Source organism: Puma concolor, unplaced genomic scaffold, assembly GCF_028749965.1.
Source record: "Puma concolor isolate L17-30 unplaced genomic scaffold, mPumCon1.1.hap2 unalloc_scaffold_81, whole genome shotgun sequence".
NCBI lineage: Eukaryota > Metazoa > Chordata > Mammalia > Carnivora > Felidae > Puma > Puma concolor.
The window spans coordinates 6,938-28,425 of record NW_028240293.1 but is presented as its reverse complement, the minus strand read 5'-3'; the positions used below and the strand labels follow the sequence as shown (position 1 = coordinate 28,425).

The following is a 21,488-nucleotide window of genomic DNA, read 5'->3' as shown; positions in this document are numbered from 1 at the left end:
CTTGTGTCGGAACTGCCACTCCACCCCGACTTAGCAGGGAAGGAAAGTTGGAAGAGATCGGCGCGCCTGGGATGTGATTGTCATCCTGGGGCCGGCGCTCGAGAGTCTGAGAAAGAGAGAGAGAGAGGGAGAGAGACCCGGGAGAGGAGGGGGGAGAAAAAGAGGAGGGGGGAGAGGAGGGCCGCGGTGGAGAGGCGGGCGCGAGGGAGGGGCGAGGGGAGCGCCAGCGAGCGGGAGAGGGAGCCGGGGAGGAAGAGGGAGAGGGCGAGGCGCGCCTGGCGGCCGGGTTGGCTGCGGCCGCCCAGAGGTTCCTGCCAGTCCTCCCACCGACTACACCCCGGGAAGGAGGAGCTTCAGGCGCGCACAAGGCGTCAGAATCCTCAATTTCCAACTTAGCATCTTGGCAGGACCTTTGCGAAGCCAAAAGCAGAGCCCCCCAGTGCAAAGAGCGAGGGGGAAAAAGAGAAAGCAGCAAGGGAGGGCGGGGGGGAAACCCAGCCGGGGCGAGCGAGGCGCGCAGAGGAGCGGGCTCGGCAGTCGCAGCCGGAGGCGCGCGGGAAGCCAGCGAGGAGGCGCCGCGGGCCGGAGCCCGGGAGCCGGGGCCCGAGAAGCGGCAGCCGGGGGCAGCCGGAGGCCAGGTGCCCGCCCGCTCGCCCTCGCAGGGCGCCGCCCGGCTCGTTGGCGGCCGCGGCGCGGCGCGCCCCATGCCCGTGTGTGGCCATGTCCTACCCGCAGGGCTACTTGTACCAGCCGTCCGCCTCGCTGGCGCTCTACTCGTGCCCGGCGTACAGCACCAGCGTCATCTCGGGGCCCCGCACGGATGAGCTCGGCCGCTCGTCGTCGGGCTCCGCGTTCTCGCCCTACGCCGGCTCCACCGCCTTCACGGCGCCCTCGCCGGGCTACAACTCGCACCTCCAGTACGGTGCCGACCCCGCGGCAGCCGCCGCCGCCGCCTTCTCTTCGTACGTGGTGAGTGAGCGCGAGCCGCGGCGGGCAAGGGCAGCTGGGGCCGCGCGGGGCGGGCGGGGGCTGCGGGGGACACGGGCCTCGGCGCCACCGCGGACCGCCCCCGCCAAGCTTCGCGGCCCCTGCAAACTTGGGAGAGACTGTCTCGGTCGGCTTCGCCCGGGCCTCCGGCTCAGGAGTTGCTCGGAGAGCAGAGCCGCCTCCTGCTTGGGTCGCTGAGCTGGCGACGAGGGTTTTTCGGGGGAGAGGTCGCTGCAATTAAAGAGCAGCATTTGGTTCAAACGTGAGCTCCAGGCCGTCCTGCACATTTTATTTCATTTTGTGTTTTTGGTTTTGCCGTTTTGGAAAAGTAGTTCAAAAGAAATGGACCAGAAATCTGAGCAGAAGCGTGCTAAGTCTATGTAAATGTGTTTGGCCTCGCCTTTAATTAGTCCTCCAAAATGTTGCAAATCCGTAATCCTATCTTCGCAATCCGATTTGGAGGTATTAAATTTCTGAAAAGTCGGCCGAGCTGCGGTGCATCCGGGATTTTTCGGCCGGGTGCACTTTCTGGAAAAGCGCCGTGGCTTCGGTTTGGGGTAACATTTTTGGAGGGGTGGGAGTGCCGGGGCAAGGCTTGGCTTTTCGTTTGCCTTTCTCTGTGGGGGTAAAAATACCCTGACTTCCCGTGCTCTCCCTCTCTGCGCCTAACGCGCAGCCACCCGGGCACGAAGTGGGGAGTCGCCACTGCTGCCCAGGCCTCTGGGTGGAGGGCCTGGCCGCGGCGGCCGGCTCTGCGCCTGGGGGGCGGACTTGCCCCCGCGGACGGGGGCCTACAGGGTGCCACTGAGGCCAGGACGGCTTCAAGGGCTCCCTAAGGACCGGAGTCAGGAGTTGGCGCCCCCGCTGCCTTCCGAGGAGGAGGAGTTGCCCCTGGGTCTGAGCCCGGCAGCCATACCCCAGGGAAAGCCCGGAGTTCGGGCCTCGCCGCTCGCGGACCCCTGGGCGCAGGGAGAGTGTGCTTCGGTCCTCTAGGTGGTACTGGGAACCAAGGCCCACTCTCTCTCACCTTCTCTCCGCCTGTTCCTCGCAGGGCTCTCCCTACGATCACACACCGGGCATGGCAGGCTCCTTGGGGTACCACCCATACGCGGCGCCGCTGGGCTCCTACCCGTACGGGGACCCCGCGTACCGGAAGAACGCCACGCGAGACGCCACCGCCACGCTCAAGGCCTGGCTGAACGAGCACCGCAAGAACCCCTACCCCACCAAGGGCGAGAAGATCATGCTGGCCATCATCACCAAGATGACCCTCACCCAGGTGTCCACCTGGTTCGCCAACGCGCGCCGGCGCCTCAAGAAGGAGAACAAGATGACGTGGACGCCGCGGAACCGCAGCGAGGACGAGGAGGAGGAGGAGAACATTGATCTGGAGAAGAACGACGAGGATGAGCCCCAGAAGCCGGAGGACAAGGGAGACTCCGAGGGCCCCGAAGCAGGTTGGTGGACGCGGGGAAGGATGTGTTGAGCTGGAGTAAGGAGGAAAGTGGGGGTGTGGGGGGGGGAGCCTGGAGGTGGGGGGCAAGGGTCTCTCTGCCTTTGCGGCCGGGGACCTGGGCCCCGCCGCTGGGCCTCCGCGCCCCTTGACGGCCTGGGGTTTCTCCCGCAGGAGGAGCGGAGCAGAAGGCGGCTTCGGGCTGCGAGCGGCTGCAGGGGCCGCCCACCCCCGCCGGCAAGGAGACTGAGGGCAGCCTCAGCGACTCGGATTTTAAGGAGCCGCCATCCGAGGGCCGTCTCGACGCCCTGCCTGGGCCCCCCCGCGCCGGCGGGCCCTCCCCGGCCGGGCCAGCGGCAGCGCGGCTGGCGGAGGACCCGGCCCCTCACTACCCCTCGGGCGCGCCGGCTCCGGGCCCGCACCCGGCCGCGGGAGAGCTGCCCCCCGGTCCCGGCGGGCCCTCGGTCATACACTCTCCGCCACCGCCGCCGCCGCAGGCGGTGCTCGCCAAGCCCAAACTGTGGTCTCTGGCAGAGATCGCCACCTCCTCGGACAAGGTCAAGGACGGGGGCGGCGGAAGCGAAGGCTCCCCATGCCCACCGTGCCCCGGGCCGGTAGCGGGGCAAGCCTTAGGAGGCAGCCGCGCGTCGCCGGCCCCGGCGCCATCGCGCTCCCCCTCGGCGCAGTGTCCCTTTCCAGGCGGGACGGTGCTGTCCCGGCCTCTCTACTACACGGCGCCCTTCTATCCCGGCTACACGAACTATGGCTCCTTCGGACACCTTCACGGCCACCCAGGGCCAGGGCCGGGCCCCACAACCGGTCCGGGCTCGCATTTCAATGGATTAAACCAGACCGTGTTGAACCGAGCGGACGCTTTGGCTAAAGACCCGAAAATGTTGCGGAGCCAGTCCCAGCTAGATCTGTGCAAAGACTCTCCCTATGAATTGAAGAAAGGTATGTCCGACATTTAACGCGGGCTGCGTCGGTCCCGGACTTTCCTAATTTATTAAGAAACATGGCCTTGGCAGTTATTTTTTTCCATCACCAAGAGAGAGAAACAAAACTACCCCTCCTATTAAAAAGTTTATAGTTCTCGGAGATGGGTAACATAAAAATGTAAACATCTCCACACACAAAAATGTCTTAACCAACCGAAAAGAAAAATTTAAAAAAGGATTTGTATTAAATCTTATTCTGTATATTTAATGTAGCATTTTTGTATTTAAATTGATAATTCAATATCTTTGAAGTAAATTATGAAATTAAGACACCTGTACAGGCATTTAATGTTTTTTTTTGTAATATAAATATATACATTTGTGTTTCCCCCGAAACTGTTTCATAGTTTAAAAATACAAGTTTAATTTAATTTTTTACACCTATTGATTTTTCTGGATATGAGCTAAAGTATTATTACAGAAAGGAAACAGGTTATACTCTTAGATTTAAAAAGTAAAAGAAACTGCAGCCGCCTTTGTAAAATGCAAAATATTTAATTAAAAGAGATTTTAACATAATCAGAGCCACTCATTACTTTTTAGAAGCCTCAATAAACTGTCCATCGCCTTGGACAAAAGGTGGAGACTGCAACTTTCCCCCCCACCCCCCAAGTGGGCAATGAAAGGTTCCATAGAACTTCGGCGTGCCAGGGGGGAAACCGTAATTAGGCGGCAAGCCCCGGGGACCCTGGCCCTGAGGGGAATGCAGATTTGGATCACTGATGCGGGCGGTTTGGGGGAGATTGGACCGTGGAGGAAGGAGGAGAGCGACCCAAGTGTGTGCCCAGAAGGGAGAAAGGATCGCAAAGCCTGCTAGAGACACGCACCATCCGAGGTCCGTCGCTTAACCTAATTACTTCCAATCAGTGTCGTGTTTTATGCAAAGCAATCAGCTGGTGAACTTTGCTAATGAGTTCGATTTTATGCCGGATTTAGCCCTTATTACTATTTCAAAGGTGCTATGGGCTAATGGCGGGAGGGGAGCGTAAGGGGATGCCAAGGAGAAGGCTTTCCCAAGTCACTCTTTTCCCTACCCCTTCAAGACTGGGCATTGATCTCTTCCTTGGATTTGATTAAATTAGTAAGTGTTCCAGCCGCGCCAGTGCGGGTGGGAGGCGGCCCCGTAGATCCCCGCGCAGCAGCGAGGCTGGGGCCGCGGGACCGTCTAGGGGACGGTTCCCCCCTTTCACAGGTAGGTGTCACACTTGTCCTGAATTACAAGCCTGCACTTTGCAGAGTCGGAGACTGGAAGAGAGTGGGCGGAGTGGGGGAGGGAGCACCGCAGTCGCTTGGGGGCAGTGAGGGGAGCCCCGAAGGGCCCGGAGGGCGTCCCTACTCCCCCCCTCCCCCGCTCCCGCACGAGCCCCCTTTTTGGACGAGTGGCCTTCAAAAGTTCGAGGACACTTGCCTAGATAATGAGGCTGTTGTGGACTCGATCGGGCTTGTCGCCTTAGCACTTTTCCTGTGGCTGATTCAAGAGTCCGAGTAGCTACAAAAGTATTTCTGAGGTTTTATTTTCTCGTTTGAATCCCGCATATTTCATCTCAAAATGAAACATCAGGATGAGTCTCAATCCCAAATGAGGAAGAGCCATCGCCCTGTGCCCGAGGCCCGCCAACACTGTCGGTGTTATGGTCTCCGTTTTGCGCGGGAGAGTTGGAACCGCGGGCGTGTTTTTACTTCGTGGGAAATTTTCGGTGGTCGGGGGAGGGGAGGGTTTATAGGAAAAACATACTCCAGCGAGGGGAATTAATTTGCTCTATTAAGCCCAAGCCTGAGTGTAGAGAATGTGTTTGCACATAACACCGGTTTAATTAGGCTAAATCAGAATGCACATATTTGCATTTCTGCTCAAGATTACTTGAACCCTGCTTGTTTTTTTTTTTTTTAACACACCCCAAACTTTCACCAGAGTTTTAACTTTTGCTATGTTTTTTTGTTTTGTTTTGTTTTAACCTGTGACGGGGCTCCATTAGCTTATTCGAATTTAAAACAAGTTTGAAAACTGCCTTGTCCAGATGTTTTTGCAAACAGCGGTCGACCTAAGAGTTTAAATTAGTGAGAAGATTCACGCAGGGAAAGCGGTTTCAAAGCTGGAAGTGTGAATGATTAAATATGCATGAGACGATCGTATTTTATTTTGTCCCTTTAATTATAAATGATTTTTTTAAACAATCGAATTCCAGAGATGACTAGCCCCACGACCGACCGCCACCCCCGCCCCCCGCGCCCCAGCCCCCTCCACCCACCCCGCCGACAGCCCGGTTCACAATCAGCTTTTTCCCCCCTGTTGAATATGCAGCCCCAGGAGCCACCTTGTCTTCTAAAAAAGTCAGAAGAATAGGCCAGTCCCCTTCTCTTAAGAGAGAGTTTAAGGACGACATCAACTCTGCGGGGTTTTGGAAGCGCCGGCCCTAAACCCTGCCCAACGATTTTAAAAAGAAAATTACAGGCCTCCTCGTGTTCCCGGGAATATGCAAATGGCGCGGCGCGGGCCTCCCAAGTCTGATCGCGGAGGCTCGGGGCTGGGAGCCGAATGCCCGCGGGGCTGCCTGGGAACGGGACCGCGCACCGGGGAGCCCGCGGCGTTTCTCCCCAACGAGGGGCGGTGCGAGGAGCCTCCCGGCCGGGGAGCGAAGCCACCAGGGGCCGGAAGGCTGGTGCCCGAGTCGCTGCCCCCGGTCCGTACCCCTCCTGCCCTTGGCCTCTGCAGGGTCCACGGGTGTCTTTGCGCCCTTCATCTTGAATACAAGCCTCCAATTAAAGTCTGGGGTTTTCTCCTTGCACAGCTGGGTTTCGTGGCCAGTGGTTTTTCTGGTGTCCGGAGACTTTCCAGGGTGGGGGAGCCTGCCTGGCAGCCCGAGGTTTAGGTATTTAGGGGCTGTCTCCCGCGCTTAATCCCCGAAGTAATTTCGTGTCTTTACTGTCCCAAGTGTCTCCTCGAGCCCCGCTTGGCCGTCTCAAAGGCACAGAGTCTTGGAGGCGCTGGGGCGAGGGGGGAATTTCCGGCGTTGCGGTGGGGTGGAGGTTTGTTCGCGGGCTTGGACTGGGGCGCGGAAGTTGCGCGAGGCCGCACCAAAGACACCTGGGCGCTGGGGCCGCGCGGGCGTTTGCCACCTGCGCGGGACTGCGCCGGTTCTGGCCCCCTCGAGGAGCGTTTAGCTTGGCACTTAGGGGCTAGGAGGGCTGAACCCCAGGCAGCGAGGGCAGCGGGATCACCGCGTGGGGTCTAGGCAGTCAGCCCCCTGAAGCAGCGCCAAACCGGAACGAGCTGGGTCCCTTTCCTTACCCCTCTATGGGGGCCAAATCAATTCATGGGACTTGGGGGTGGAAGAGACAACAGCCCAGTCAATCCCGGAGGGCGCATAAGCGCATACTGGGGAGAGACCGCAGAAAGGGGACCTTCTTGCTTCCCTTCCTGCTCCTCGGCTGGGGGTGCTAAGGGCCCGAAATGTTGTTCCCTGGCCTGGGTGTAGGGCCTGCGTCGAGGCCTTCTAGTTTGCAAGCTTTTCGGGGCCTGTCCTTCTGCGAGGGGTGCGCAACTCTTGGAGCCTGGAGGGTTGAGGGGAGGGTCGTACGTGCATGTTCAGAACCGGCCGTGCCTCCCAGCCCACTTGTCCCCCACGACTAGCTGCCAACGCCGGCAGAGTCAAGGAAGAGCGCTCTGCAAAGCGCCCAAAGTGAAAGGAATGTGATTGCGCTCCCGAGAGGGAGCCGGACGCGGATGCAGTTTAGGAAGGGCGCCGCCTACTGGTCCCCGGGCGCCACACGGTTCACAGAGAGGAGGAGTTAGGCAAGACCCGGCTGTGCCCCCCACCCCCAGCAGGGTCTTAGCTCTGAACCCCAAGCGGGTCAAACTGAAACTGTTCCTCCACTCCACTCTCTGCGGCGCGGGTCCCACGACCCAGTTAGCACTGGAGATCTGGAGAGCAGGGCCCGCAACCAGAACACTTTTAACCCTCCAGATGCCCGCCACGGTTTGGGCACAGTCCCGGAAACCAGGCAGCAGGCAATTGAGAAATATGCCGACGGCTGAAACAAGGGTGCGGGTGGGGGGGGGGGCCGCAGCAGTGCGCGGCCCAGGCAGTGAGCCAGTGTCCCCGCTCCGCTTCAGGTGCGCCCTTCCGCTTCTGCGGGCCTTTCCACGTCGGGGCTCTGCACCCCGCGCGGTTTTGTTTCACCTGCGGTTTGGCATACCTGGGGTCTACCCCGCAACCGCACCCCCCCCAAAACCGTTTCTGCCCTTTGACCTGGGGGTTGGACATCCATACGAAAAGGAAAAACAAACAAAACTACCTTCTCATTCTCAAAACCCTCCTATTTCGAAAGCATCTTTAATGAGGTCGGCGTGGCCAAGCAAGGGGCGCTGGCCTGGGCGTCCCCTGTCGCCCCTCCAGAAGCGCTAACCTGTAGTATTGACTGGTCTCACCCTGGTGCAGAGATCTTGGGGGAAAGCGGAGGCGCGTCCTCGGCCTGGCTCTTGGAATCCCTTTTCACTTCGGCCTCCGAATAGGAAAATCGGGCCTGAGTGAGACCTTGCCACCTGCCCGCCTTCCAAACTGGCCAAAGCTGCGGGACTGTCCCTAGACCTACTCCGCAGGTCACCCGCCGGGACCAGGCCAGAGTTGGTCTCCTTTTCGTTTTCGTTTAAATGCGACTTGAGTCCAGGGCCCGAGGCGGGGCCCAGGTTGTGGCCTAACGGAGGATCGCCTCTGGGGAGGGGTTGGAGCTCTGGCTGCACCCCCTGCCCAGGCCGACCCCTTCGGACCTTGAGCGGGTCTGTGGCCTCCTGTCGGCCGCAGGCCCCAGCTCCGGGTCCCCAAGGCCGTCCTCCGGGCTGCGCTCGATTCCCGCGCCCGGACGAGCCCAGCGCGCCCAGACGCCACTTTTCCCAGTGAAATCTGCTTTTATTTGCTCCGAGCAAACCCCGGGCTCTCAGCGCTCCCGCCTGATGGATGCAAATGTAAATGTGCACTTATTTAATTGGATCAGGCCCCAAGATAAAAGAGATAAACGGCTCCCCGTTTGCTAACTTATTTTCCGAGGCATGCAGCGCCGCGGAGGGGAAGCTAATGAAGGAGCTGCGCGTCGCTCGGCGCTCCAGCTCTCCACGGTCATAGTGCGGCGGCCGATAGGCTCCGCTTGGCCTGCGGCTCCTCGTCGACCTCCTTTCCACGGGCCCTGCCCGCCGGGTAGGGCGCCCGTGGGACCTTCTGTGCTCCAGGATCAGAAAGTGAGAAGGCGCGGCGCTGGCTTCGCGTTTCCAAATACCCCACTCCTCGCCACAATTTTCTCCGGCTCTTTCCCCTCTCCTCTCTTACCCTCCTCTCCGTGCTGGAGTCAAACCGGCCCGGCCCGCTCGATAGAAAAATCCTTTCTTGCTCTCCTCCCCTGGCGTTATCTTTCACTCCAGGAGGCGGTTTCGGAGAGAAAGACGCCAGGGCCACGCGAAAGGCTAGGCGCGCCCCACCCCCATCCCCGCCACCAGGGTCCGGCGGAGCCGCCCTTTATACAGAAGGACCCCCTTTTCTGTTCCCAGATGGCTCTCTTTTGGAGCCTGGAATTTCTTTCAGAATCGTCAGGAATGGATTGGAGCCATGGATTACCCCCGCCCGCCAATAACGTGCGCACGCAATACCCACAGCCCTTCAATAATTTCAAGGGGTCACGGGACCCCGACATCTAGACATTAGGCGGGGGGGGGGGGGGGGGGGGGAAGGGCCGTTTGGCTCTCCCCTCCCCGGGGCTGGAGTTCGGAACTTCAGCGCCAGCGCATCCTCCTCAGCCATCCTTGGTTCGTTACCCAATTTGGGGCCTGGGATTTTTTCCCTCCGCCAAATTTCTCTTCTGTTCAGAAGGGCTGGGGAGGAGATCGAGGTGGCTGAGGACTGGAGGCCGGACGCCTCAGCGTGCGGTGCATGGGTGTAAAGGAGCCAGGGAAAGGGGCGCCCTAGTCGGAGACCTTCGCCAGGTAGCCCCCGGAGGCGAGGCTGGGCAGGGCTGGGAGGCCGACGCAGGGGAGGCTGGCCGGGGCTGGGCCGGGTGAGGCTGGGCGGCCCGGCCGCGCCCCATCCCCGACGCGCTGATGGATTGGCTTGTCAGGAGGGCTCTGTGCGCGGAGCCCATCAGAAAGCACTTACCTCGCTATACTGAAATTACTGTCTTTTCAGGGGCTAATTTGTGTAACTCCCATGGAGGGGCTTGGAGGGGGTTTGATGAGGCATAAAATGATGATTAATGAATTTATTGGCCGCTGCTCATCAAACAAGGGCTGGAGAGCTCGCCTCCGCACTGGCGGCCTGGCGGCGGCGCTCGACACAGCTGGGGTTCGGCCTCGGGGGGCAGGTGGTGGAGGGGGGCGCTCAGCGCTGCAAGGGTTTTCCCGGGCGCCTGGCCCTGGCCCTGGGCGCCCTCCTTGACCTTAGCTGCTTTCTGCTGGCCAAGCCTGCATTCCAGGCGACTCCAGTCTTGCCACCATCGTCCCCAGCGGGCGGGCTTCTCAGGCCTTCGGGGAGGCCCGGCTCCTGTGGATGCAGGCCCAGAGAGGGTGTCGGCTTCTCCAGCCTCAGGCTCGTAATAGCTAGGAAGAGTGTGACCAGGGAGTCCCAGGCATCGTGGGGTTGGAGGGGTAGGCTGTTGCAGCTTCCTGGTTGGGTGCTTGGGCCTTAGTGGCTCAGTACTACCCTGCAACTTACTAAGTTGCATGTCTTAGATCAGATAACCTCTCTGAACCTCAGTGGCCTCATCCGTCAAAGGAGGCCTGCATCACCCCTGGTTTTGTGAGGATTCTAGTGAGTGGCACATAGATGTCCTTCAGTATGTCACCCCCCCCCCCCCCAGAGTCCGCTCTGCCTTTGGTTCCCCAGGACATCCTGCCCTGGGGAAATAGTGCAGGAGAGACCTTGGCATTGACCTCTTCAGTGGAATGCTTAGGTTAGCCTCCAGGTCAGTGTAGTTCTGCTTCAACTATTCTGTTCCCTTCCTCCGATGGATGCTAATTGAGCACCTACGATATTCCAAATGTCCTGTTCCAGGGGCTGATGATGCAGCTGTGAACAAAACAAAGCCCCTGCCGTCCTGGAGCATAGACCCTGGAGGGGGAGACAGGAAGTGAACAAATGCCTGTGATGCTGGCTTCTCACAGTGTCCCGGTGATGAGCATTAGCAGAAAAATTAAGTAAGGGGAGGACACAGAAGGGAGTGTGCTCTCCTAGCGAGGGCAGTCTGGGAAGCCTCCTTTGCAAGGCATGCTTGAGCAGACACGGAAAGAGGTTGGGGCATAGGCCATGACGATATTGGAGTGGGGGGGCGGATTTCTAGGCAGAAGGGATATAGCAAGTGCAAAGATCCTGAGGCAGGAACAGGCCTGAGCCACAGCCAGGAGATCTTTGTGGGAGATGATGAGGCCCAGGCAAAGCCGGGTTCAGGTTATATGGGGCTTTATTGGTCCTGGTGAGATCTTTGGGTTAGAAGCAAGGTCCAGCGAGGGGGCTGCTGGAGAATCCAAGGGGAGGTAGCACTGTCATGGACCATGTTGGTAGCCAGAGAAGTGGGGAGAAGTGATCAGGTTTAGGCTATTTTTTGTAAGTAGAGTCAACAGGCTTTGCTGATGGACTGAAGGCGAGGGGTGGTGAGCAGAAGGGAGTTCTGGATGCCTCCAGAGATTTGGGCCTGAGCCCCCAGAAGCTTGGGGATGCCATTTGCTGAGACGTCGTATACAAGAGAGGAACAGGGATTTTTTTTTTTTTTTTTTTTTTTAGAGAGGGGGAAAGTGGACACTATTCGATCTGACTTCCAAGCGTTTTGACCCAAAAGAACAGCTCTAGGGGACAGTGGCAAAGCGCAGAGTCAAGGGCAAATCCTAAAATGAACAGACCCTCCTTCCAGAAAGCAGACACTTCCGAGTTCTCTGACCACCACCTCTCCCCTTTTATTTCTGTCTTTTTTTCTTGTTCTTTTTTTTTTAAATCAGTGGAGACACTGAGGTTCGGAGAGTGAAAACGACTCGCCCAAGCTCACAAGGTGAGTTTCCAGGCAGCACCGAGCTGGAAATCCAGGTCGTTTCACGCGTAGGCGGTGTTCTGTCGGTGCCTCGCCCGAGCTAAATTCTCTGGGATATCTGTATTTTAACAGAGAACTGGAAACAAAATGCCTTAACAGAGAGGAATGAATTTATAATGGTGCAATCTCAGACACTGTGACAGGCTGTCAAGGGAGATATTTTTAGGCTGGGCCAGGAAACATCTTAGCCCTCCTCCGATGCTGCTGGAGGACGGCTGCCTCTTCAGGACTCCCTGTGTGAAGTAAGGATGAGGGAGAAGCTAGGCATGTGCTCGCTCTCCCAGACACTCAACGACAAGGAGGACCTAAGACTGCTGCCCCCCCCCCCCCCACCACCACCGAGGAAGGTTTTCTTCCCTAAATAATTGCTATCTGAAAAGATTTGCTCGTTTCTTCTGTTGGAAGTGACTCTGCCCGCCCACCCTTATCCAGATAATTCAAGCAAAAACGTATGTTCCCGTGCCCGTAGGTTTACAGACCAACTTCCATCAAATAGAGATTTTTGAGGGGGGGGCAAGGCCCTGAATCTCGTGGATCTTTCGCGTGTTTATTTTTGAATTCCTTCCTTCCTTCCTTCTCTCTTTCCTTATGTCTCAGCTTGACTGCCTCTTGTTTGTTTGTTTGTGTGTTTGTTTTCAATTCTTTTCTTGATTCCTTGTAGTAGATATATGGTCGTCAGCTGGGGCATTTTTTTTCTTTTTCTTTAAAACTACCAGTGGCTTTGTCCCCAAGGGAACCCACAGGCCCCTACGAACAGCGTCTTGACATCTTTCAAGCAGAGTGAGACATCTGTTAGCCCTAGATTCCAAATACCCTCACAGTTCCATAGCATCCTAGACACCTTCCCAGCTAACTCGGTTTGACATCAGACTTGCCACATAGTTGTCATTTCTGAGACTTTTTTTTTAGATCCCAAACCACAAGGTTTTTTTGTTTGTTTGTTAGTTTCGTTTGCTCTCTATTTGTATCCACCTTCTAAATCCCAACCCTGTGGTAATAGGTGACTCTTTCTCCAAATACTCAGACGTGCGAAGACGTTCATTGGCCGTCGAGGACCGATTTTCCTGGATCACATAAAAGCGTGGATTAGTGGCAACTTGGAGAAAAGGGCTCATTTAGAATAAACACCACCTCTCTGCTCTCCTGAAGAGTGTGGTAGAAAGATCATTGGCCTGGTTTATTTTGGTCGGTGGAGTTGTTTTTCTCTCCAGATTTTTTTTCCCCCTTCCTTTCTTTTTCCTTTTTAATTTTCCCTTCTAATCTGGTAAACACTTGACAGGTCCCAGACCAGGTAGAAGGGATGTCTGAGAAGGCTCCACAGGACTTGGGTCTGCAAGGAATGAGCCCTTGCTTTTGCCCAGTGCTCCTCAAAACCCTCGGGGCTCCCACCCTCCAGTCCTTGTCATAACCTCCGACACTTGCAGCTACTGTGAATGTAATGACTTCCTTTGGGTTCTGTCTCCACTGACTTATTTATTTTTTTTTTTTTTAAATTTTTTTTCAACGTTTATTTATTTTTGGGACAGAGAGAGACAGAGCATGAATGGGGGAGGGGCAGAGAGAGAGGGAGACACAGAATCGGAAACAGGCTCCAGGCTCCGAGCCATCAGCCCAGAGCCTGACGCGGGGCTCGAACTCACGGACCACGAGATCGTGACCTGGCTGAAGTCGGACGCTCAACCGACTGCGCCACCCAGGCGCCCCACCACTGACTTATTTTGAGAGGAATATTTATACCGCCGCTGTAATGGAAAAACAAGTATCATTTGCCATCGACAGAAGACAATTATAAAAAGCGAATTCGTTCAATGACGTCCTTGGTCCCCTGGGCTTTGAAGGTGACCAGCATCTCTCAGGCTCTCGGGCTGCTCCCAGGGGCTCCCCCAACCCCACGCCACTCCTTTGCGGGCTGCCTTCAAAGCGATGTGGGCCACACGAGCGTCGCGTCGCCCTGACTAACGTCATCTCGCGTGGCCCCAGAGATGGGCTTACCGCCCTTTGGAAGATTCTAAGTGTTCGTTTTGTAGAACGGAGGCCCTGACTTGTTCAGCGTGCTCGAGCTCACGAAGCTGGTTGGTGACAGAACCAGGGATGGCTACCTCCCCGTGCCCACCCTGCTCCCCCCTCTCCCCCCTCTCCCTCCCCGTGCTCCTTTCTAAATAAATCCCTTGGGCTGTCATCCACATCTCCACACCTGCTTTGGAGGAGGCGAGACCAAAACCTGGAGGATGTTTGCAAACCTGCTGAACCGTTTCCTTCTAAGCCACCGGAACTGCAAAGCCTCAGCCCCTTTTCTCTTGAGCGTGGGTCACTCTTTTGGGGGGGGGCGGTGAATGGCCAAGGCCAACAACCCACTATACCCTCCCATACCACAAAAGACTCTGGACCTTCTTTCCTTCTTCCGGGAAAGAAGAGGGGGCCGGGCCCTCCAGCTTTGAACAAAGTTGTGGGGGTCGGTGGACTTGACGGGGGTAGATGCCGCCCCTCTTTGACAGGTTCCTGCCCCTAGCCGTCCCAACGTGCCCTTTTTCTCCAGCTGCTCTCAAGTGGGAGGCTCCCATCCACTCTCCTCTTTCCTGAAGCCACCCACGGTGACACACGGTAAACCCCTTTACTGCTGCTAAGTGGGGGACTGTTGGGACCTCGCTGTACTGTCACTCAAAGGCGAGGCTCCCCACCACATTTTGCCCCTCCCCCTTTTTCTCTCGGTGGCCGGGGAGGACCCTCAGCACAGCTTGCTCACCGGGTCGACCCTCCCCTCTCCCCTTCCCTCCTTGGAAGGACTTACCCAACACACCTCTCTTTCCTCTTCTGCCCTCCCTCCCCAGGTCCAATAGATCCTTCCAGGGGATCTCATTCGACCGCCTCCTGTCTACTGCTCTGGTCTGAGCCTTCATCATCTGTTGCACGGACTATCACATATGATCCTGACGGTCCCCCCACCTCCCCTGCCCCGGCCCCAGTCCCCTTCATAGCACCCACCTAGAGCCTAAAGCCTCGTGTGTCCAGAGTATTCCATGTTAGTGGAAATGAAAACAGATGAGTGGATCCCATGCCCACGCGCTGGTTTGCACTTTCCCACACACATGGGAATTTGGAAACAGCTCTGGGGCCAGACAGATGTGAGCTCAGATCCTGGCGGTGCTCCGTTACCTTGAGTGTATCCGCGAGCCGGATTAAACGGCTGAGAAATCTAAACAGCGAAGCTCAGGAGGCGCGGTGGTGATTGAACGGGCGGGCTCCGGGGCCAGCCTGCCTGGCCTCCATCGCCTTCCGTGCCGTTTGCCTGCTGTGCAACCCTGTGAAACGTCCTGAACCTCTCTGAAATCCAGTGCCGTCGCCTCTAAAACAGGGATAACAACAGATCTACCTCAGAGGCGAGGGTTAAATGAGATCATGTGGGCCAAGCTCACCGAAGCGCATGGTTGACGCTCCATGAACGTAACCTTCACCTCACATTACTCAATAAATATGGTGTCTTTCTTTTAATGGCAAGTGACTCCACCTGGGAATTTCTAAAATCGCGGGGTGTGGTTTTCCCACGGCTTAACTGCTTCCCCTCTTTTTGCTGCCCAGCAATGGTTAAGATGTCTAGAGTTAAGGAGGAAAAAGAAAAAAAAAAAAAAAAAAAAAAAACCACCTTATTTTAAGAATCGCTCCTCGGAACATTATTTCATTACTTAAACTTTCTGCTGACTCATCTCGTCTTTGGTAACTGAGTCTTTCTTTACCAATAACCTTAATTACATCAATCACTCATTCCAAAAACCGCTGAGTAATGAAAAACTCCTAGAGGTGACACTGGACCTCTGTCACACAAGCAGAGGCTTGCGGAGGGGGAACCGGTTTTCTTTCTTCCTTCCTTCCTTCCTTCCTTCCTTCCTTCCTTCCTTCCTTCCTTTTTCTTTCTTTCTTTCCTTTTTTTATTTATTTTTATTTTTTTATTTTTTTCTCTCTGTAAACTTCCTTTTTTTTTTTTATAGCAATCAGTACTTCAAAGAGAGAAAGCATATTTAGCTTTCGTGATTCACTCTCTGTCCATCTATCTCCCCATCCATTTATAATTAGCAATCTCCACGGCAGGAAGAATGGCAGTTCATAGCTTCTTGAATGGAATGGAATGGAATGCGTTTCATCTTCTGACGTTTTTTTTTTTTTTTTTTTCTAAGTCGTAAGGCCCGTGCCCCCACCTTGCAGGGCAAGGGCTATAAAATACATGATGTTTGAGATTTTGACACCAACTCTTTGGCTGAAAGCCGCTAATCACATGGTTGAGAGGCTAACATATTCCCTAAACAATTATTTTCTTATCAACAATAATAGCTGCCTTACTGAGCTCCCAGTATACGCCAGTTATTATGCTAAAGGTTTTACATACGTGATCTCGGGGGAGCCTCATCAAACCTATGGAATGGGTACTATTATTATCCCCACTTTACAGATGAAGACACTAAGGCCCTGAAAGGTTTATTTGCCTGAGCAGGTGTCAAAGTGCGATACGAGCCCCCAGGAGTGCCTGACCCTTATTTTCTGTGGCTAGATGGAACCAGGAGGGAGTTGAGATGGAACCGGGGTGGGGGGGTTGAGATGGAACCTGGAACCGGAGGGGAGTTGAGATGGAACCGGGAGGGAGTAGGCACCTGCTCATCGCTAAACTTGAAACGTTGTCTGCTGCTGCAGGGAAGCAGTGACCCTTAATGTGATGAGGGTAGTAGGATGCCAGTGGGGGGGGGGGGTGTGGGTAGGGGACTTCACACAAAATCCTGTCCCAAAATGCACGTTCTTCCTTTCTCGTTCCCCTGCACACCGTGTGCCCTCCCTTCTGGACTGTGACGTCTAGTAGGTCTCTCTGTCTCCAGTCTTTCCCCACATCTGCATATTCTTCCCTTCTTAGCCAAGAGACCGTAGCCAGGGGAGCTACAGAAGGTTGTAGAGCAGGAGAGCGACTTCCAAAGTCTCATCTCCTCTCTGTCATTTGGGACTCTTCATCGGTCTGAACCCCCTCTTCTGTGTGGGCTCCGTCTCCCAAGACCCATCACGAGTATCCTGTGCCGTGGTCCCACTGGCTAAATGAACCCTCACTTCCCCCAAGCCCTTTTCCTGGGCTGGTTTCTTTGGCTCAGAACAATCCATCCCGGTCACCTGCCTAAATCCACTCATGCTTCAGAGATTGAGCTCCAGGGCTTCTAGAAGCTTCTAGGCTCTCTCAATGGCTCCAGCCCATACTACTTTCTCTCCACGTGAGGCTGTTGCTGAGGAAGAGACAGCAGAGCGTATTGGCTCTGGGCTTAGAGAAGGCTGGGTTGGCCTCCCACCTCTGCCACGCCCTAGCTGTGTGACCTTGGGCAAAGGTCTTAACTTCTCAGAGCCTGAGTTGCCCCACAGTAAAGTAACGATGATAGTATCTGTGTCCCGGAAGGAGTCTGGCTGTAATAAGTGGGAGCCTGTCTGCAGGGTGTTTTAGGAAGTCACTCATTCTAGCACTGCCTATAAGACCGACATGTTCGTTAGTCACCTACGCAGTGCCAATCTGTTGAAATGGAAACAACATGATTCCAGAAAGCCCACACTTCTGTGAGCTTTGAGCTGGCTTTTCATCTTGCACGTATGATTCCGTAAACACGGAGTGGTTCTAGTCTCTCGTGGTCTATTTGTCTTTTTTTTTAAATTTTTTTTTTTAATTTTTTTTTTTCAACATTTATTTATTTTTGGGACAGAGAGAGACAGAGCATGAACGGGGGAGGGGCAGAGAGAGAGGGAGACACAGAATCGGAAACAGGCTCCAGGCTCTGAGCCATCAGCCCAGAGCCCCACGCGGGGCTCGAACCCACGGACCGCGAGATCGTGACCTGGCTGAAGTCGGAGGCTTAACCGACTGCGCCACCCAGGCGCCCCTTAAATTTTTTTTTAACGTTTATTTATTTTTGAGACAGAGACAGAGCATGAAAGGGGGAGGGCCAGAGAGAGAGGGAGACGCAGAATCCGAAGCAGGCTCCAGGCTCTGAGCTGTCAGCACAGAGCCCGACGCGGGGCTCGAACTCACGGACCGCGAGGTCATGACCTGAGCCGAAGTCGGCTGCTTAACCGACTGAGCCACCCAGGCGCCCCTCGTGGTCTATTTGTTTTAAGCAAGTACTGTACCCTTTGTCTTACTATGGCTTTGCAGTGTGTCTTAGGACGGTCCTGACTCTTGGTTTTTCCTTTTTTGAAACCATCTGACGTAGCTATTTGGGGCCATTTATTCTTCAACAGAGGTTTTAAGATGAATTTGTCAAGTGTTTAAATCATTTATCCTCGTACCCTTTCCATACAATACTGTGCGGGGCGCAGAGGCTTAGCTTCAGGGTTATGGGGCTGAGAGCGGGCAAGTGAGATGCTGGGAATACAGACTGAGAAAGCAATAAAGTGCACACCAGAGTTCTATCAGGATCTCTATATATCAGACCCCCTGGTAATCTGTTCTGAGGCCAGCCTGAGGGCTCAGGTGCTTTACCTTGGGTGGAAGGGAGGGCCAAGGGCCCCTGGTGGCTCTGAAGCAGGGTCCAGAGCTGGCTGCGTGACGGCTTGGGAAGTCCAGCGTCCCCGTATCCAGTGAGAGAGGTTTCCTCACTTTGATCAGGGTTCCCTGAAGGCCCCTGGCCCAGTCCTGAGTCCCGAGGCCGGAGCACGTCGTGATTAAGAATGCGCGCCTTGGGGCGCCTGGGTGGCGCAGTCGGTTAAGCGTCCGACTTCAGCCAGGTCACGATCTCGCGCTCCGTGAGTTCGAGCCCCGCGTCGGGCTCTGGGCTGATGGCTCGGAGCCTGGAGCCTGCTTCCGATTCTGTGTCTCCCTCTCTCTCTGCCCCTCCCCCGTTCATGCTCTGTCTCTCTCTGTCCCAAAAATAAATAAAAAAGTTGAAAAAAAAATTAAAAAAAAAAAAAAAAAAAAAAAAAGAATGCGCGCCTGGGTTCCAGGCCGCCTGGGTTCCAGTCCTCCGTGTTTACCTCCCACCTGCCCCACCCGCGTAAATGGCACCACCATCTAGAAAGCTGTGACACAGCCTCAGCTTTTCCCAACTTCTCCAAATTGTCACCTCCAATTAGCAAATCTGGATTCAGATTTGGGATTCCACATCTCCGGTTGTTCCCTTGAATCTCTACTTCCCTTCATTTCTGCCACCAGCGCTGTGGTCCAGGCCACTGATCACTGCCACCTCCCAAAGGCCCCCCGGCTCTCGTCCTGGTCCTACAGTTAGTTGATTTTCCCCCACTGAAGATAGATTGCATATGGGATGATATAATTCCCCACCTAAAATATTTAGTGGCTCTCTATGGGCCTCACACGAGGCTCAAACTCCTAAGTACGACGCTCCTTCAGACTTTATACTCTAAACCTGTAAAACCGTTTTCCATTTCTATGCCCTGTTTGGCCACTGGGCCTTTGCACATGCTGTTCCTTCTGCCTGGCGTGCCCACATCCTCACTCTGTCCCCACCTTTCTATAGTCAATCCCTATGTAGTAAAAGGTCTGTGCTTGAAGCTCTCCCCTCCCTCAGCACTCTGGCTCTCTCTGTGCTAAAGGCATATGGCAAAGGGTCAGCAAAATATACTAGCTGTGTGACCTTGAGTATGCAATTCATTTCTACAGTTCAGTTTGTCCATCTGTAAGAGGGACGCAATCAGTGATAAGTCCATTGCAGGTGGACACTTTATTTATTTCTAATTTGTTAATTTTTTAAAAAGTTTATTTATTTATGTTGAGAGAGAGAGGGAGGGAGGGAGAGGGAGAGAGAGAATCCTAAGCAGGCTCTGTGCTGTCAGTGAGAGCCCGATGTGGGGCTCGAACTCACGAACCGTGAGATCACGACCTGAGCCGAAACCAAGAGTCAGTCGCTTAACCAATTGAGCCACCTAGATGCTCCTATTGCTTTTGTAAAGTCAAGTCTATTCCCAATGTGTGGCTCGAACTCACTACCCTGAGATCAAGAGCCCCACACCCTACTGGCTGAGCCAGCCGGGTGCCCCTGGGTGGACACTTTAAAAGTCAATGTATGATTCATTATCTCGTAGGATTGGGGGGGAGAAATGAAGGACACAATTGCAGGCAAATTTCATAGATCAGTGAAGGCATAAACAGAGGCACAAGGGTCAGCTGTAGCCTTAAGGAATTGTCAGTGAGATCAGGCTCATGCCTCCATAGCTGACAGCTCCTTGAGGGCCATTTCCTTCCTTCTTTTTTCCTGAAGGGACCCCAACTTTGTTTGGGGGTGGCAATGTGCCCAGCCTTAGGGGATGTGCTATTTATGACTAGGCCGGTTTCGGTCATCTCATTCCCCTTTCCTAGATGCTTACTTTCCCAGCATCCCTTGCGGCTAGGTGCCCATGTGACTAGTTCTGGCCAATGAGACATGAGGAGAAATCTAGTCTTTCTGAATCTCCGTCTCTTCTAAAATGAGGAGGTGGGATCAAAAAGCAGTGATGCTTCATCTCCTCTCCTCCCCCTCTTTTAAGCAGAAGCCCTCTCATTTTGGCTCTAAACACAGTTTTAGGTGGAATCCTAATATCTATAGCAAATAAAGCACAATTGCTTGGATTGAAAGGGAAATGAACAGAGCGCAGGAACCCCATCCTAGCCTTCACAGGCAGTGCGTGAAGCACGTCTACAAAACATTTGGAAAACCACCGGGTGGGGGCATCTCCACATCCTGCAGTGGGCGCGTATTGTTTCATTTGTTTATGTCTTTGAACACCCATTCTAGCCCAGCATCCTGAGTTTTCCTCAAGAACCACCCCACCCCTCCCCTCGGTCCATACAATTCTGACGAAGTGAATCCGAGTTCCGTTCCCGGGCTGGCCATAGGATGTGGGTCATTCCAAACATTCCATCCCCCGGGATACAGTGACTGGTTCAGCTGTGTGCCCATGACCCAGTGTGGTCCAATGAGATTGAGGTTTAGGATTAAATACTAAAATGGAAGCGAGGCAGAAGCTCTGTTTTCCCATTGGATTTGAACCCCGGTACCATGAAACCCGAGAATAGAGTCCACGTGGAAGGGAACGGAGCCGGGAGATGGAAAGCGAACAGACTTTAGAGACTGTGAACCCCTGGATTAAGCTTTGCCTGAAGGCAAACAGCCCAACTGCTGGATTTGGGGGTTTGTGACTTAAATTCCCTCCTATGTAGTTTGCATTTCGCCTTCAGTGCAACCCAAAGAAGTTGCCATATGGGACCCAACAACGCAACCCAACTGGTACACATCTTTTCCAGACTCAGACTCCCGGCAACCCTGAGAGCTACCCTTCAGAGGAGGCTGTTCACAGCCTCTCCAGTTTTCCTCCTGGGCAGGCGGTAGGATTGCGCCCGTTCCGGGAATTCTGAGCGAGGGGTGGTGCAAGATGGCCTTGGCCAACGAAACGTGCAGAGAAGCGATGCGTCTCACTTCTAGGTGGGGTTCCTTAAAAGTCAGTGCATGATTTACCATTCTCTCTCTCTTTCCTTCCCATGATGACGTCCCAGACGGCGGAGGCTCCATCAGCCTGGGTCCCAGACCGAGGACAATGTGGAGCAGAGAGCCCTGCTGAGCCTCGATGGATCTGTACCGTGAGCAAGAAATAAACCTTTGTTGATTCCACCCGTGGAGATTTGGGGGTCATTTGTTGTAACGGCGCACCTTAGCGTATCCCAGCCAGTATACTCAGAACTCTTCTCCTTCTCTTCCCCCTTCTTCCCCGCCCAGCTCCCTGCCTCTTTCTCTCTCCCTTCCACTGCCGCCCGGCTCTGCCCGGCAGTCTTACATAACTCTATTTCTTAACTTCTCTTCTGTCAACAGACCTGTAAAGGTTTCCATGATTGTTCGTCTACTGCCTTCCCGGTGACATCCAAGCGGACATTGGCGGGAGATAACCAGCCTGCCCCAACAAAGCCCTGCCCCCTGGCCTCAGTGCCAGCACCAATCAATTACAGCAGTCAGCCAGCCATCCTCCCTGGCGCTGGCCTCAGCAGGCCAGCC

General features: G+C 54.9%; 1 protein-coding gene across 1 annotated transcript; it reads left to right on the top strand.

The window, feature by feature from the left end:
* Positions 1 to 253: 253 nt before the first annotated feature.
* On the top strand, positions 254 to 21,110 carry IRX5 (iroquois homeobox 5). Its single transcript, XM_086696753.1, has 4 exons — positions 254 to 969; positions 2,039 to 2,444; positions 2,615 to 3,394; positions 20,996 to 21,110. Exons 1-4 carry the CDS (start codon positions 721 to 723, stop codon positions 21,058 to 21,060), a joined length of 1,500 nt encoding a protein of 499 aa, XP_086552879.1. The 5' UTR covers positions 254 to 720; the 3' UTR covers positions 21,061 to 21,110.
* Positions 21,111 to 21,488: the final 378 nt, after the last annotated feature.